This window comes from Poromitra crassiceps (genome assembly GCF_964638095.1).
Source record: "Poromitra crassiceps genome assembly, chromosome: 12".
NCBI lineage: Eukaryota > Metazoa > Chordata > Actinopteri > Beryciformes > Melamphaidae > Poromitra > Poromitra crassiceps.
Genome location: NC_139632.1, coordinates 39,713,205 through 39,726,793, shown reverse-complemented (window position 1 = coordinate 39,726,793; position 13,589 = coordinate 39,713,205). Strand labels below are relative to the sequence as shown.

Genomic DNA, 13,589 nt, shown 5'->3' with positions numbered 1-13,589 from the left:
TCCTCCAAGGCAAGGCAAGGCAAGGCAGAAATTACAAAGTCGCATGCCAACTCTAACATATAATCTCTGGACTCACTCCATCTCTCCTCAAGTCTGCCATTCACAATCACATTGACGCAAACCCTGAATTAGCTCATGACCCAAAAAGGCATGGCATCACTCATGTTTCAATTACAGCCCAGCTACAGCGCACTAATGGGGTGTTCTGTTTTGAGTTCCAACTGCACTCGTTTCTCGTTTCGTGCTAAACAAGCCAAGTCATGTTTAAAGTTGTTCTCTCTCTCTCTCTCTCTCTCTCTCTCTCTCTCGAAAAGGTCAAGGTGTCTCTGGACAGTTTGATGGACAGTCTAACCAGCCTATCAGATATCGGGGACTGTGTGTCCAGAGTGGAACATCTGCTTAAGGAACTCAAGGCCTTGGAGGAGAAGGCTCAGGTCAGTGTACATACACACACGCACGCACGCATGCACCCGCACACACACACACACACACACACACACACACACACACACACACACACACGCACTGTACACGCACACGCACACGCACGCACACACACACACACACACACACACACACACACACACACACACACACACACACACACACACACACACATTTTTTTACCTAAAATAAAACACTCAAACATATCCCTAAATCTGATATCATTAGAAAAAAGAAAGAAAGATTCTTAAAAAAAAAATAACCAGCAATTATTTCACATTTCATTTTAAATAAATAAAACATGCACTTTTCTGATTGAAAGTTGGTAAATAAAGTAAACTCGAGATGGGTTCACCCTCCGCTACATCGCTGCTGTTGTTGCTTGATTGTGGAAGTCATGGCGACCTGCTGTCCCCCCCCATGCAGCCGACCGTAGAGAAGGCCCAGCTGCACGCGCTGCACGGCGAGCAGCTGATCCAGAGTAACCACTACGCCGTGGACTCCATCCGGCCCAAATGCCTGGAGTTCCGCCGGGTCTGCGACGACTTCAACAACGAGGCCAAGAAGAAGACGGACGTGCTGTCCAAATCTCTGCAGATACACCGGGGCATAGACAAGGTGAGGAGAACCACACAGCACTTTCATTTCCCGCCTATTCAATGGTGGCGTCCGGGTAAGTAGTGCAGCGGTAGGTTCCCTGCCTACCAACACGAGGGTCGCAGGTTCGAGTCCCCGTGTTACCTCCGGCTTGGTCGGGCGTCCATACAGGCACAATTGGCCGTGTCTGAGGGAGGGAAGCCGGATTAAGGTTATGTGTCCTGGTCGCCGCGTTACTGTCAGTCAACCTACTGGGTCAAATGCAGAGGATGAATTTCCCCATGGGGACAGTAAAGTATAACTTAACTTAACGAAGAGGTCTGATATTCACCTGACTTCAAATTTTTACTTTTACATTTTACGTTACAATATTCCTCTAATGTACACAGTAAGAGCAAATTGCAAGCAAAGGAAATAATTGAGAATAAGCTAAGGATAGAAGTATTTTTATGCTATAGAGTGAGTAGAGAGGGGAAATCATTTATTTTCAGTCATTCAGATTTATCGATTTGGTTACACTTCAACAAAATTATATAAATAATCCACGCCAAATTTAAAAAAAGAATCTTCCTCCTTCTTGCAGTGTTCATTTCTTTATAACAGCTCATAATTTGCCCTAAATTGAAAGTTACCCTCGGCAAATTGGGGGCTCCAAATGGCAGCGAGACATAACTAACTTGGACTGGAGAACTGTAAATTGAGGTCAGTAAACTAAGTAACTACCTTTTTCTGAGTATTTGGGGAGGTGAAGAGGGTCAGCTTTCTCTGGACACTTTTCATCACGCATTCATCTTAATTAGGGAGGATGGGATCCTCTTCTCTGCCAAAACTCTATATTGAGATTTAGCGACTTTAGCGGTGGTGATGATAAGACACATTTTTACCTAAAGGTCTTGCCCAGAGTAGCTGTTCAGATATGTTTGTGTTTGTGCTCTGTGCAGGTGAACCAGTGGTGTGAGTCTGGCGTCTACCTGCTAGCCTCCCAGGCTGTGGACAAGTGTCAATCACAGGAAGGGGCGGAGTCGGCGCTGTCCGATATCGAGCGCTTCCTGGAGACGGCCGAGGAGAATCAGCTGACCGAGCTCAAGAACATCCACAACCAATATGAGGTGGTCCTGTCAGAGGATGTCAAGGTATGGCACACACCTACACGAGGTCTACAACATCTCAAAGACTAGAACAGGGTTCCTATTTACATGATTTTTGTCCCAAAAAGGTTTTTTTTGGGCCCCTGAGACCAAACGGCCCCGAGTTGAACGTGGCCCCTATGCACTTGTGATGGCCCAAGGTATAGCATAACAGGAAATCATAGTGGAAAAAAGGTAGCAGAAAACACCCTGAGAAGTGGGTCTGGCTCCCGGCCTTTCTACGTAGGTCAGGAAAATCTGGAAAAGTATTAAAAAAATTAATTTGATCATTTCCAGGTGTTAAAGTGATAATATGGAAGATTTCAGTTTTGTTCTCTTGGGTGACACCTATTGGCAATGAGTGGTAATTGCAGGTGAGATTTAAACAATGTTATTATGTGACATTACTCAGTTTGTTCGGCCATAGTAACCACCCATAATGCTAGCAGAGACCATAAAAAAGTAGCTTGTTATCCTACTTCACACAAGAGTTGTCAGGAACCTACAGTAACCTACAGAGTGAGTCTATTGTGTTAGCTCCGCCCACCCTGTGAACCTACAGTAACCTGCAGAGTGAGTCTGTTGTGTTAGCTCCGCCCACCCTGTGTCACCACAGACACCAAGTTCATAAATGCTGCAATACAGAAAATGCAAAGGCTTCCATATGGGCCATAGGCTCAATCACCATTGTGTTAACTCACTATCAGATAAATATAATGACTGAAATAGTGACATTTATTTAGATGAAAATCGTCCGTATTATCTCTTTAAGTTTGGGAATTTGAAGAAATCTCTGGAAAAGTATGGAAAATGTTGTGGTTCAGGCCCGATACACATGATAGCTTTTATGTTGTAGACAACAGTTTTTGTTGATGTGAAGAATCCAGTCAAGAACATCGGGTCTGCCTGGAAAAATGGAAACTGTATAGGAACCCTGCCAATCATCTCACATGTTCTGATAGTTATCGCTGTGAAGAACAATCTTCATCTATACAGTGACCTAGTTAGCAGGAGCGAGATCTCTCTGGGTAAATCATAATTGAAAACCAGACAAAATCTTCAAAACAAATCAAGGTCTGGAAAAAGTATGGAATTAGGAACCCTGTGAACGTCTCAAAGACTAGAAGCTGGAGAACAACAAGAGAAAGAAAGATTGCCAGTGAGCTGCTCTGCCCGCAGGCCAACGTGCTGAAGGCGCTGAAGCGTCTGGAGGACGTGCAGGAGATGTTTGAGAAGAGGCACGTGAGTCTGAAGAAGCTGTCGGCTAAGCAGACGCGGCCCGTCCAGCCGGTCGCCCCGCGCCCCGAGTCCTCGCCCAAACGGCCTTCACTGAAGAACCCCTCCAGGACCGCCGGAGCCCAGCAGCGTGAGTCACATGCTGTTATTTTCAAACAGGCAGAAGGTGCAGTGTACCAGGCAGGGAAGAGGAACCGGACATTGAAAAACACTCAAATTGATCAGATCTTCTTGTCTCCTCTTCCAACATAGATACGGTAAAATAATATAATTGCTGTAATTAGTATATTGAATGAATAAGCAATTGGCTTGGCTGAGCAAAACCAATTGCTCTTGTTTTCTTTTTCATTTACAGAGGAAATCATATTTAATGAAATGAAATATCACACAGCGCTATTTAGCAGATTTTATTTTTTTTACATATAACTGATCCAGCATCGTGTTTACCATTTACCATTGGTTCCCTCTGTCTTCCTGCGCCTCCATTCCAGCTCTCGCTCGCAGATCTTCAGACAACTCAAACAGCGGCAAGCAGCCAGCCGAAGCCGATCCCAACAAGAAGAGGAACATACGCAAGGCCAAGGGTGGCATCAAGGTATCCTGCTCGCATCCCACCCACAGCTCCACTGCTAAACAAGGCGATGAGATTTTAGAATGAATGAAATAAGGTAGCTGCGGTTAACAAAAGTTGACAAAAGAATCGGCTATGTGGACTGACCGGCGCAGGTCACCGGTTGCGAGGGCGATCAGCTGAAAATCGGCCATTTCCGGTCACGTGCCGATCAATCGGTGCATCCCTAGATTCGGTGTCTTGCTCCAGGGCACTTGGGCAGGGCAGACGGTGGCTTTGCACACACATGCCCGCCTCGCTCATCAGCATGCCAGCCTGCCTCTGTAGGGTGCCATGCTCTGATCTCACCACTTGCTTTATAGCGTGCGTAATTCAGAGGCATGCCCCCTGAGGATGTGGAGTGTTGCTGGCAAACAGGGTCTGTCTCCGTGCTGATAGTGTCGGTGTGTTAGACCGTAAAACCGTCCTCCATAATTGATGAGGGCAGACAGAGCAGGTCGCGGTGGTTAGAGGAAATCCTACTCCCCCCCCCCCCCCCATGTGAACTTGAGAAGTCACACGTAGTTTCTTGCTTGTGTTCAGAAGCTGCAAAAGCTCCTTCAAACACACTTAAATGAACAGACACTGAATTGTAAGTGAACAAGCAGACCGTTTTTAACAAGTGGAATTATAGCGATGCAGGTTTCTTCCTTCAAGACTTTTCTTTTTTTGCCCCAACTCATCCCTCGAAGTGCCCTTGAGCAAGCAAGGGCCGTAGAAGACTGTGGTTGTACCCAGGGCCGCGGGAAGTACGGGTGGCGAGATTATTATTATTATTTTTTACAAATGTACCGTAATTAAAAATATTTTGCAGTGCACTATGTTCCTTTCTTGTTTGGCAATGTTTCGGGAAATGATTGCATTATTGATATACTGAAAATGTAGCCTATTTAAATAGAATTATCAACAATAACAATCAAGGAAGTTACATGCTTGTAGGCTAGAGAAGAAGAAGAAGCGCACATGTGCGCACATGTTGTGTTGAACCAACCAACAACCAATACGAATTGTTTAATCTGGCAATAAAGAAATGTGAACTTGACATGCTATTTTAATAGCCTACTCAAAAATGCACCTCCCACTATACAGCAAAGAGAGGAGTCAATGTTTCTTGATATAATCATTGCCATTCACATCAGAATAATTAGTCTAGTCATTAAGTTTGCTGATAATATTTCTATCATGTTAAGTCTGTCACTGGTGTATTCAGAGCAAATAGGGAGATATAGAGCATTATCATCATGCTATATACAGTATCTCCCTCTTTGCTCTGAATGAGTGAGAAAAGGAGAAAATACTGAATAATTACATCACAACAGTATCCTAATGTTAATTTAAAATTTGATATTCCTCTAAATATGGCAAAAAAAAAAAAAAAAAAAAAAAACGTAAAAAAAGAAATTCGGCAACCGAGAGTCCCTTCCTCCCAGCACCCCCTGCTTAAAGTGACTTCCAGCGGCCCTGGTTGTACCCAGGCAGTTTCTTAACAGTAACAGTACAGAAAAGAGCAGGAATATGAATGTTTTTCCAGGCACCCCTCGGTAAAGCTTAGAAACCATGAGATTATACTTAATCGAGCTGCACGAGGGAAAGGTTTGATGTAAGAATCCACCCGTCTTATCAGCCTAAAGCCCAAATCTCTTATCAGCCTAAACCCCAAATCTCTTGTAAGTGACAAGCTGTAAATCCAGCCTATTTGCTCAAATTATGATCATTATTATTAGGTTTTGGTGTTGGTGTGGTCACTGGTGGGAAATCTTCTCTGACCAGTGACACATGTCCCACCCAATCTATTTCTAAGCAATTCCTTTCCATTGAATGAGGTGATTTATAGTAGAACGGGTGCCTGTCCTGAGGATAGCAGAAATCCAGTCAATGTGTGGTATTCTCTACCAACAGTAAGGCACAATGTATCGCTGACCCTATCGGGCACTAACCAAACGTGTGTGTGTCTGTGTGTGTGTGTGTGTATGTGTGCGCGCGTGTGCGTGCGTGTGTGTGTGTGTGTGCGTGTGTGCGTGTGTGTGTGTGCGCGTGTGTGTGCGTGCGTGCGTCTAGATTGAGGTGATGCATGAGGCAAGCCAAGGAGGCTCCACCCACGTCGTCGTGTCCAATGAGACAGAAGAAAGTCTGTCCAACAGACGCAGGTAAGCACAGAACAGGAAGCGATTTTATTATTTCACTTGAGAAAACAGTTGAGCATTCGAGTGAACAGCATCATATTAGATACTGTCAACATTTTGGACGTGAGTACAGTTTGAAATGCATAGTTGGTGTTTTCCCCCTCGCTGGCTGCATGCAGCGCTATACAGTGTGGTTAGGTTGGAGGGCTTACTGTCTGCTTGGATTGGGTATGTGATGAGCACATTTCAGATACAGGTGCTGGAACTGTTAGCGCGCCGGCGGCTAGGTGCAAACAGCGGTGTAGGACTCCAGTGTGGAATTTATCTGCTTCTAATTCACTCTACACTCTGTGCTGAGGCAGCCATGTCAGAGCACAGTACAACTTTACTATTAGAATGTGTCTGAATGCTTTCTCATCTATTGAGACATATGACTGTCCTTAAAACAGCACTACATGATTTTTATTTTATTTGATGTAAAAACACATCTGTATTATCAAACTAAAACAGAAACTGGGGGTACGGTGGTGCAGTGGTAAGCGCTGTCGCCTCACAGCTCGAAGGTCCTGGGTTCGATTCCCACCTGGGACGCTGAGCCCGTCCGCTGTCCGCCCGTCCGCCGTCCGCTGTGCCCGTCCGCATGTCCTCGAGTGCCCACCGCCCGGGTGGGGTCGTCAAAAGGGCCTTTCTGTGTGGAGTTTGCATGTTCTCCCCGTGCCTCCCGGGGGTTTCCTTCATATAGGAACGCCCTTCACCAAAACATGCAATATCCTGGTTGCTAATGTGGTTCCTCCTCTGGTCGTTAAGGGCGCCTGTTCGGAGGGAGGGGAACCGGTTGGAATAGCGTGAAACTCCCACGTGCTATGTCCTACCGGTGAAGCTTCCCCTGTCAGGTGAAAAGAAGCGGCTGGCTAACTGCCCATGTCTCGGAGGAAGCATGGAGCCAGTTTCAGCTCTCCCCAGATTGGCAGAGGGTGGAGCAGCAACCAGGATAAATAAATAAAATTAGCACTAATGGGGGATAAAAAAAAATTGATAAAAAAATCGGGGGGGGGGGGGGTTTCACCCTGTTTGCCCAAATGGTGTGGTCATGGTCACTTTAGACCCCCTAAAGTCAAGAATCAGTTTTTCTTCATGTTCTTTCAGTTTGATGTTTGAGTAATTCACTGTGCAGAATGATGTCTCTGTAGAGTTTGACACAAGAAGGCTGTTTCCACAATCATCTGCTGAAGGTGGAACGTTTGTCTGAGCTCACTGAAAAGGTCGGTTTCAACAAGCAAATTTTGTGACATCACAAATCTTGGAGCTAATCCCTGTCCAGTATTCAGCAGTTAAAGCCCCAACACATTCTCACTCCCAACTCGTCATATACTGCAGATCGTTCAGGAACCCTTGTCGTCACTTTATCACGAGTGAGAATGTGTTGAAAGCCTGTGTTGTATGCTGTGATTGGCTAGTTATTATGTAGATAAGCCTGATTGGTTGCTTTGGATTTTTAAAGAAGGAAGAAGAAGGGGAAGTCATTTTAAGGATTTTAACAAGATAATTTCAACGTTTTTGTGGGGAAAACCATCAGACACAAATTATTATTCAAAGTAGAGTATTTTATACACATCTTGAAACATGACTTTAGGGGGTCGTTAAGAACGATATGATATCTCCTAATCAGCAGAATCCAGAGAGAGCCGGACCACAGCCTTAGATCTACTTCCTCTCTCGCTCCTTTGGTTTCCTGTGATACAAAGAAGGAAGTTGCCTATTTGCATCTGGAGTTGTTTGGGCTCATTTTCTAGAGCAGTGATTCTCAAAGTGGGGTCCAGGGACCCCGAGGGGTCCATGAGGGGGTTTCCAGGGTGTCCCCAGCAAAAAGGGGGACAATTTATGTCCACTATCCCATCCTTAAGTAACACAGTGACACGATGTATTGAGTGTTTTGGTCATGGGTTTTGTGATAGGAATTAATTTTTTTATATATATTTTTTATTTGACAGTTTTCAGAACATGAAAACAGAACATAAACATCAAAACAAAAACAAGCTCATATGAAGGAAAAAGGAAAAACAGATGCTACATTGTCAAAGTGCCGACTCGGCGTATTGTGCTCATGTGCTTATGAGAGATGTTCTGCATGGGATCACATGCACCGGGTCCATGAAAGGTCAGCTGGGCGAGTCACTCCTGACTACGTCAAAGTAGGCCGGAAACAGGTCCCAAATAGTGGAAACTTCCCAAGTGAGTTGGTCGATAGGAATTAATGTTTACTGATTATTCATGAATTAGTTGTTCACATGACTGATTAGTTATTTATTATTAATCACAGTCTGTAAGGTGTAACACCACTATAGCTTAACTATTAAGTGTTAGGTTTCTAAAGTCGACACAGCTGAGCTGCATGGCACAAAATCATCCCTCAGTCGCTCCTTTGTTGTCGAGGTTTCAGATAAGTTAAGTTAAGTTAAGTTATCCTTTATTTATCCCCTTGGGGAAATTAATCCTAGATAAGGCTGAGAGCAGGGAGTGAGAGACAACCACAATGGCCCAATTCCAATCCGCCCCCTAAAGACTCAAGCCCTGAACCCTCACTCCCTCTAATGGCCGCCATCTGAAAGTGGTTGAGTCATCAAGTGTGGGAGGGATCCACATTGGATAAATAGGAGGATTGGGACAGCAGAGCCCTTTGTACTTGACAAGATGATGTTGACTCTGGCACGTTTGGTGGTTCGCTATATATTGTTTATTGTCAAGACGCTTTGAGGGATAGACTCCCTGATGAGTCTGTTCTCATCCAGGCTCTGGCTCTACAGAGTGGACAACAGGTCATTTAAAAATAAATGTAGCCTACTGCAAAATCTGCAATCTGCAACATGTGTAATTATAATTAAAATAAGCATAATAATGACATGTCACCCAACATTATACACAATGTCAATACTGTAAAATACAGATTCGGTAAAACTATTTCTCATTCATCAAAAAAGTTGTGGATTGCAATTGTAATAGAAATGATCGATGATTATTCTAGGATTGTGTAAAATAACTACTTGCATTCCTCTGATATAATATTTTTGTCTAATCTGAAATCCCTATTAATGTAATGTTTCATTGTCAATTAATTCCAGCGCACTCGCAAACACCGCGTTCGTTTCGCGCGTGTTCTTTTATTTTTTTGACAGATATTTGCAGCCTTCCCCGTTTTATACGTCACAACGCTATGCATTGTGGGCAATTCCCTTTCCGTAAGTGGCCATAGCTGCTCCCTTACGGTAAGGGGGCAGAAAGGGCTCACTCCGAGCCCTCATTCACTTTGCGATTTCACCGTGGGACATCCCTAAGCCCTCACTCCCTTCACGTGAACGCGCCTCTAAGGGGGTGAGTCAGTAAGGGGGCGAATTGGAATTGGGCCAATGTATCTGAAGAAACGATATTTCTTACAAACGGTGGATGGACTCTTGCCCAAGGACGGTTTCTGCACGTGGAATCTTTCCAGACTTCTCGCAGAGCGTTTTCCAGCTCAAACAGGATGCACCTCTGTCATGATTCTCTCTTGTTACTTTAGTTTGACGTTTCCTGAGTGTTCTTGTCTCAACGGCTGAATTCCCACCATAGGTTTCATACACTTTCTGTAATCAAACATCTAAAAGCACAAATCTGATCAGATGGGGGTCCATGGTCTAATTTGTGTCAGTTTAGGGGGTCCTTGACAAGTAGACATTTGAGAACCACTGTATCTAGAGGTTTAGGCTCTATGATCGTCTCCCTTTTAGATTCCAGTGCAGGTGGCACCGTGGCGCTACTAAAACCACTCCTAATTTAGAGACTTCATCATCGTAAAAGTGCTGATTCTAAACACTGTTGGTGTACATGTATTTCGGGGGACAACAGGCTAAACTCATTCAACATTTTTCTCAAACAGCAGTCGCTGTTTTCTTGCGGCGTTGCCCGACCATTTCTGAGTGATTACAGGGCGGATATGTATATAATATCCCCCTACAGGCTGGAAGCATCCTGCCCCTCTATTTCGGAGCTCTTAAGCGCGTGTGTACGGTTACAAATGGCGGATGGTGGTTTTCGGGCCACACTTCTTGAACACACTTCCCTGGTCAGATAGCCATCAAACAGTAGTTCTTCTGAATGGAAGGCCCCCCCGAGGAAGGAACACTGCCCATTTTCAACCAGCTTTGTATCATTAGAACATCAGTAGTATATCAGAAAACTGTAAACGGTTTTGAAGTCTGTCATTTAATTTGACAGTCATTGAGTGTTTAAGTGTGGACCAGTGACATCACTGGTCCACACTAACTCAAATTAATAACTCATTAACTCAAATCAACTCTCAATAACTGTCAAACTATTCATCATTCATCTAGTTTGACAGTTATTGAGAGTTGATTTGAGTTAATGAGTTATTAATTTGAGTTAGTGTGGACCAGTGATGTCACTGGTCCACAACTGTCAAATTAAATGACAGACTTCAAAACAGTTTACAGTTTTCTGATATACTACTGATGTTCTAATGATACAAAGCTGGTTGAAAATGGGCAGAGTGTTCCTTTAAGGCTTGTAAGAAGCTTCCTATAACATCTCAGCTTGACTTCAGCACTGGGAGTTAACTACAGGAACACAACACAAAACACCTGGAGTCTGAGGCTTTAGTAGAGACAGAAGTCTAGATGGAAAACCTCTGTTCACAACTCAACTGGCTCCAGCACCCTGTGACCCTGAACAGGATTAAACCCATAGAGAAAATGAAATGAATGAACTTCAGAACTAGGCTTTAGTTACACAAACAGGATGAAGTAGCTTGATTTTAAATTGGGTATCCTGGTAGATCGGTGGGCTAGGGCAGTGGTTCTCAACGTGGGGTCCGGGGACCACCAGGGGGTGCTGGAGGGGCTTCCAGGGGTTTCCCAGCAAATTGAGGAATTGTTCGACTTCACCATTATTTCATTTTGCAAGATGTTAACACAATTAGAGAATGTAGATGAATGAATGTTTTGATCATAGTTTCACTGTTTCCTCTCTCTACCTGCAATACACATTTTGATCAAGTGGGGCTCTGTACTAAATCAGGCCCCTTGATATGAAAAAGGTTGAGAATAACTGGGCTACAGCACAGTTAGCCCTCTCTTCCCTATCACTCCTGCTGGCACAAATGTCTTAGGACATGGGTTAGGGTTAGGGACATCTTGAGAACTGTAGGTGGCGTCTGATCAAATGCAGAGCATCTTAACACATTGACTGCCAGCCATTTTTTTCTTGCTGTAGGTAGCTTCTGCCAGGGGGGTTTTTGAGGATTCTAGGCTCATTTTACAAGAGCCGAGGTTTCTCTTCTGTTACGACTTCGTGAACACCAATCATCTAAAAAGAACTAATAGAATGTGTGCTTTCTCTGTCTAAAAGAGTTAGTTTGTAGAGTTAGTAGTTATGTAAGCATTAGCACTTGAATACAGCATGGTTTCAGCATCAGAAAAAATATTTAGAGATAAACGGCTTTTTGTGAAATTCGATAGAACAGTCACTTTAACCATTCATTTTTGGCATCAGTAAGACCTAAACAATAGTTTGAACAGTAATTTCCTCCATAACAGCAGTAAACTTCCCTCTGCTCAACTCCTCCCTCCTGTGGGCGTTCTTTTTTGCTGCAGCGGTGTCACAAGCACTTTCCTACCTTTGCAAATGCACTTTCTCATACTCTCGACCTCTCAAATAAATTTCTGAATAGAAATTAAATTACTCTAAATTATAGCGAAAAAGAAACAAAAAAGAATGGGTTGAAAATCCCATTCTAAAAGCCTTTTAGAATGGGATTTGTTTCCAATTTGGTGTCGGACTAGGGGGCAGTCCCCGCTTGTCACCATTGCTTTGCTGCTGCTGTGCGGGTGTGTGCCTGTCTGTGCGGCCGCTCTTTGAGGAAGTCTGGTTGGACTCGCTCGCGTCTTGGAGTTTTGGTTGAGGGCTTTGATGAAGCTTTTGCGATTCTGGTCATATTATGCTGCGTGTTTCAAAGTGTGTCCCACCCGCAATCCACTATGCAAATCTGCAATCCCGCACCGCCAGCAATCAGCGCGAAAATGAAAGCGCCTTCGCCAATCCACCTTCATGAGAATGGCTTCAGTCACACTGCTTTTTGCTTGCCTTCCTCCTTCCTTGTCGCCACTTAGTGGGTCGGTGGAATGGGTTGTACACGTTGTACACGTCCAATACCTATATAAGAGATGTAAAAGGCTTAGATGCACAACCTACCGTCAAAAAAAAAAAATCGATTTTTTTGACGAGTACACTCGTCGCTGGCAGTTAACAGCTGGATTGTGTTTGACGAGTACACTCGTCGCTGGCAATCAAGGTGTTAAGGTATTGGCTTGAAGCCCGGAGAGAGAGCTGAAGCGGAGAAAGCAAAAGAGGAGAGTGGTTTGGAAATAGAAGCAGCCAAAAGGTCCCATCACATGACAATTACACTTAAGGTTTCAGGGTTACCACGTGAGGAAAACGCTGACGAGTAATATCTATAGACGGTTTTAACTTGACAACAAAAACATTCTAAATTGAACCCCCGCTCACTTCCTGTTGCAGTGTTTGCTATGGACATAAACGGAAAAAAAACATTCAAGTGCAGGACTGACCATTCCGTGAAAACTGTCTATACAGCTGAGCGGCGAAAACAAAAGTAACGATGTCGAGTGAATATTTCTGCAGTTTGCCGAATGCTGAGAAAAAGGAAGTGCTGTGGGGTTGCGCTCTGGTGAAAACCGTCTATAGGAGAAATGTGTCAACTTGTGAAATGTGAGAGAACATTCACACATTTGACAGGATGTCTGCTGTGACATCCTGCCAGGAGAGGCCATGCAATAGACAGTTAAAGTGAACGTCACTTTAACGTCACCTGCTTTTCTCCCTGTACCAGCGTGTGGACAAATATGAATGGTGGTGAACGGAGCGATACGCTACCTTCTTGATCCTGTTTGAATTGTGCCACGGGAGTAACACACGTCATGTTTGTCAATGTAAAAGATAACTCTGCAAGTCGTGAACGTCGCAGTTTGTGGTACAACTGTGGCACTGTAAGTTATCAATCAGAAAGACTACGCACAACCAGTCGCGTAAGCGACGTCTCTCCCGCCAGGCCATTGTTGTTGATGGTGTGACGTATATTGTGCGACACGAGAGATGTAGTTGATTGACAAAACTAAATGTTACGTTTGAGTTTCAGGACAAACTGCGACTTTCTTGGCATGCATAGTTATCTTTTAAATTCAGTCAATTTTTTTAAATTCTGTTCACCACCGTTGTATTTTTTTCCTGACGCGGGTACAGAGAGAAAAGCAGGAAGTGACGTTGACTTTGGCTCTCTGTTGCAACAGCATAAACCACAACATTACCCTGCCTGCATGGAGGAGTGTGAATACACCCGTGGTTTCCTCTGTCTGACACATGGGGCTGCAGAGTGACAACAAC

At 44.2% G+C, this 13,589-nt stretch overlaps 1 protein-coding gene across 1 annotated transcript in view; it reads left to right on the top strand.

The window, feature by feature from the left end:
• The window catches only part of mcf2l2 (MCF.2 cell line derived transforming sequence-like 2), a gene marked incomplete at both ends in the record, with an annotated part of 194,736 nt that overhangs the window by 90,732 nt on the left and 90,415 nt on the right, over positions 1-13,589 (top strand). The window contains 6 exons of the mRNA XM_083647099.1: positions 315-434; positions 871-1,062; positions 1,983-2,174; positions 3,348-3,534; positions 3,896-3,999; positions 6,073-6,161. Coding sequence (XP_083503225.1) covers positions 315-434; positions 871-1,062; positions 1,983-2,174; positions 3,348-3,534; positions 3,896-3,999; positions 6,073-6,161 — 884 coding nt within the window. The remainder of the gene's footprint in view (positions 1-314; positions 435-870; positions 1,063-1,982; positions 2,175-3,347; positions 3,535-3,895; positions 4,000-6,072; positions 6,162-13,589) is intronic.